General features: G+C 40.0%; 1 protein-coding gene across 1 annotated transcript; it reads left to right on the plus strand.

Moving 5' to 3' along the window:
- Positions 1-2163: 2163 nt before the first annotated feature.
- Positions 2164-3852, plus strand: LOC129950803 (uncharacterized). Its single transcript, XM_056062721.1, has one exon. It carries the CDS (start codon positions 2164-2166, stop codon positions 3850-3852), a length of 1689 nt encoding a protein of 562 aa, XP_055918696.1.
- The last annotated feature ends 639 nt before the right edge of the window (positions 3853-4491 follow it).

Below are 4491 nucleotides of genomic sequence, written 5' to 3' on the forward strand. Positions count from 1 at the left end.
GCGTGCCGGCATTCGTCGTCAAAGCAGGGGTTTAGCTGTGGTGGCCGTGTGAAACCTAGCACTTCAGAGGCGTTTTCAATGCTTAATGCAGGCAGCATAGGACTCCTTAAGAGGTTATTAGAGACCCGATCGGAAAAGGACATGGCAGTCTCTTGCGATTGTAGTCGTCTTACGTCGAATCTTCTCACAGTACTTCCTTGTTTTGGCTTTGGATATCCGTAGCCGTACCTTGGAAACAACGAGGTAGTGGTCCGAGTCAATGTTGGCCCCTCGGAATGTTCGGATATCCTGTATACTGGAGAAGTGTCGTGCGTGGATCGCAATGTGGTCAATCTGGTTGACGGTTGATTGATTATTAGATTTCCATGTATCCTTGTGGATATTGAGAACTGTGAACTGCGTACTAGCTACCAGAACGTCTCGCCCCGCAGCCAAATCGATCAGCCTGAATCCGGTGGTGATGTCTTTTCTTCCTAGCTTGGCATTAAAATCTCCTAAGACAATTTTAATGTCATAACCAAGGCACTGCTCTTATGTCTTGTCCTAGAGCTCGAAGAATATGTCTTTGGTGTCTTCATCTTTCTCCTCTGTTGGGGCATGCACGCTTATTAGGCTTATGTAGGCGAATTTAGCCTTGATGCGAATTGTCGTGATGCGCTCGCTCACACTGTTGAAACTCAAGACTTTTTTGCTGAGTCTAGTTCCAACAACAAATCCACACCCAAATAGACGCTGTCTTTGTTTTCGATAGCAGTCGCCGTAGTATTCTTCGCAGTGTTTTAGTTTGCGTTTTCCCGGTCCATTCCATCGCACTTCTTAGATTCTGGTAATATCTGCCTTCAAGCAGTTCAGGGCTTCCACTGATTGTTCAGCTTCACGTGATCTGTAAAGGGACCTTAGTTCGAAGTTCGTTGTCCTTATTTCGTTGCGTGGGTTGTCATCAGTGAATCCATCCGTATCCGTGGCTTGTTAGTACTTCGCAACTTATACATTTTTTACGTGGCCCGAAAGTCACCCCGACGGCACAACGCGCAACCTGGAGTTCTAGATCCTTAGTATAACTCCAAGGACTGGAGTCGGATAAACCGCTTCTTATAGGCCTAGGCTCCGAATATGTCAAAGAAGCCCTATAAGGTGTTCAGTAAGTAGTTCAACCTTACTGGAACTGTAGACGCCTGCGTTGATTCCATCTCGAGAATTCATCCGCTGCCGTCTGGATAAGGAAAGGTGCCTAACTGGAAACACCTCTCCCCAATCTCTCCTTTGCTGCCCCCATCAACTTTCCACTGGGGTTTGAACCTAATCTTCAGTTGAGGTACTAGGCGCCCGATGTTCACCGCGGGGAAGTGAGAAAAAAACCTGTGGACGCTTGTGTCCTCTAGAATGCACATGGCTACCATTTGAACATCCAAGAATATACTTAGGCAATCAATTTTTAACTTACTGGAATCTTTTTGTACTTCGTTACTTAAACTGTTTCAAGACTTTCTCATTATCTGAAAGTTTCTAGCTCTTATTTTTCCAAAATCAAACTTGATATTTTAATTCAAAATTTTAACCTTTTACCAAAATTTTACTTAATGTGCTTAAAAAGTCTCTCCTAGTGCATGAGTCTTATGACAAAAAATTGAATCCTTTTTGTGCAAAATTAAATGAGCTCCAGTTATTTTATTATTAACTTATTAAGGAAGTTTTAAGGAATATAAGCAAAGTTCTCCACAATATTCAGCTATTTCGGAATTTCGTGAAATAAGGACATTTGTTCTTATTTGTCTGAACTATCTATGTAGGCTGAGTGGCATCACTGTCCCTAGTATGACGTCACTACTCTCTTCTTATGCTTATGATACTAAACCTGTTTGGCGATAACAACTGAACAACTCGGGGAGTATTAACAAAGCCGTCAAGCCGTAAAGACCTCAATTAAGCTGTTCATCCTAAATACCTTTGTTTTATTTAATTAATATTCTTGTGAATTAAAATTTCTTTACATTTTTTTAAGATAAAGAACATTCTTTCTTTTATTCTTTTAAACAAAAGTAATTTGGTTCCTACATCTTTGGGGGCTCAACCTAAAAGTCAACATAAAATTCATTATAAATTAAATTTTAAATTCTATAAAATTTATTTGCTTTAAGTTTTTTTTTATATATATTTTTTTTAATGGATTTATGGACTGTGGAGCAGTTAAAAGCTGAGTTGCTAAAACGAGGGCTGGACACAAATGGTGTTAAAGCTGTCTTATTTGATCGACTTAAGGAATCGGACGCAGATTTTGCTAGCAAAAAAGGCCAGCAATCAAATAGTGGTCAGCAGAGCCTTATGAATATTCCACGTGGTGCTGATGGTGATTCTTTTCGCTTTTCTGTTAGAGATGTGGAAGGCTTAATCTCGAAATTTAGTGGTGACGATAGTTTGTCAATTAGGTCATGGTTTGCAGAGTTTGAAGATGTCGCAGTGCTGTTAAAATGGTCAGAGCTAGAAAAGTTAATTTTCGCTAGAAAACAGTTAACAGGTTCGGCGCAGTGCTTTATGAAAACGTGCACTTGTAGGTCCTTTAATGAATTTAGAACAATTTTATGTGCGGAATTTGAAAAAACTTTTTGCAAAGCGGACATTTATATGCGCCTTCAAAATCGAAAAATGGGAAAAGACGAAAGTTTTCGCGAGTATGTCTATAAAATGAAAGAAATCGGGCAGTTAGCTGACGTAGATGACATTTCGTTGATTACGTACATAATTAATGGTATCGGTGCACGTGAAGATCATAAACTTATATTATACGGTGCCAGAAATTTTTTAGAACTTTTCGAAAAATATGAACTCTTTCTGAAATTTAAAGCCAAAGTTGGAACGAGTTTTGGTGGTGGTAGAAGTGTAGGCAGTAGTAGCGGTGGTGTTAACGGTTCGGGAGCGTCATCAAAAAATAGCGGGCAAGGTTACGGTAAAATGTCACGAGGTGCTGGTTCTCTGCATTTCTTCAATTGCAGTTCTTCTGAACATCAGAGGAAAGAATGCCGTTCTCCAACTAAGTGCTTTCGATGTAGCGGGACAGGCCACATGTCGAATAACTGTCCGTCGGTGAAACCTAAAGAGGCTAATGCATTTTCCGTAATTAATTTGAAACAAATCTATGTGAACGGGATTCCTTTTAAAGCATTAATAGATTCTGGTGCTGAAATTACTTTAATTCGAAAAGATAGTTTTGTAAAGCTGGCTGATATTGATCTAGGTAAAGAGAAGGTAAATTTAGTTGGTCTAGGTTCAGGAAAGCATAGTACTCTGGGTAGTTTTGAAGCTAATATGATGATAGACAATGTTAAGCTGATGGGTATTATGCACGTAGTTCCAGACAACTTCATTCGCGTCGATGCAATAATCGGGCGTGATGTTATGGCACAAGCTAAGGTGGTCATGGTTGATGGAGAGACGACATTTTATGGTAAAGAAGACGGGAATTTCATCATGAACATCGATTTAGATGAGAAAAACGATATTGAAGTCCCAATTCAATATGAGCCTCGAGTCAAGGAGCTCATTTCGAGTTTCACGCCGAAAGCTGTAAGTCATTGTCCGATTACGATGACGATTGCGTTGAGTGATGAGACTCCTATCTATTCAACTCCACGACGTCTTCCAATCAATGAAGCTGAAGTTGTTAAGAAGCAGGTTGATGAGTGGAGTAAATCAGGAATAATTCGACCATCATGTTCACCTTTTACCAGCCGAGTCGTTGTAGTTAAAAAGAAGGGTGGTGCTTTCAGAGTATGTATCGACTACAGGGGAATCAACGAGCTGGATTTCCAATACCACTTATTGAGACCGTTTTGGATAATTTGGAAGACGACGTGATTTTTATAACGCTGGACCTAAAGAACGGGTTTTTTCATGTTCCCATGGAAGAAGGCAGCAAAAAATTCACTGCTTTTGCAACTGAAGATGGTGAATGGGAATTCAATTTTGTTCCTTTCGGTCTGAAAAATGGTCCCGCTGTTTTTGTGAGGTTTATCACAGTTGTTTTTCGCAATCTAGTAAAGCAGAAAATATTAAGAACATTCATAGATGATCTCATAATATCTGGGAAAAGTTGTGAGGAATGTTTAGAAAAGCTGGAAGCCGTTCTAAAGGTTGCTGCAGAAAATGGGTTAGTTTTTAACTGGGCCAAATATAAGTTCCTTCAGCGGAAAGTTACTTTCCTTGGACACGTTGTGCAAAATGGTACGGTAAGCCCATCTCAAGAAAAAATCTATGCCGTATCTAAATTCCCAGAGCCGACAAATCTAAAAAAGGTGCAAGAGTTTCTGGGGCTGACAGGCTTTTTTAGGCGGTTTATTAATTCCTATTCGATTTTGGCGAAACCCTTAACTGATCTAACTAAGAAAAATACCAAATTTGTTTTTGCAGCTCCCCAACGACAAGCGATGGCAACATTGAAGCAAGCTTTGACCAGTAAGGCGGTACTTACCATCTTTCGTCAAGGTGTGTACAGCG

The sequence above is a fragment of the Eupeodes corollae genome, chromosome 3 (genome assembly GCF_945859685.1).
Source record: "Eupeodes corollae chromosome 3, idEupCoro1.1, whole genome shotgun sequence".
Lineage (NCBI taxonomy): Eukaryota > Metazoa > Arthropoda > Insecta > Diptera > Syrphidae > Eupeodes > Eupeodes corollae.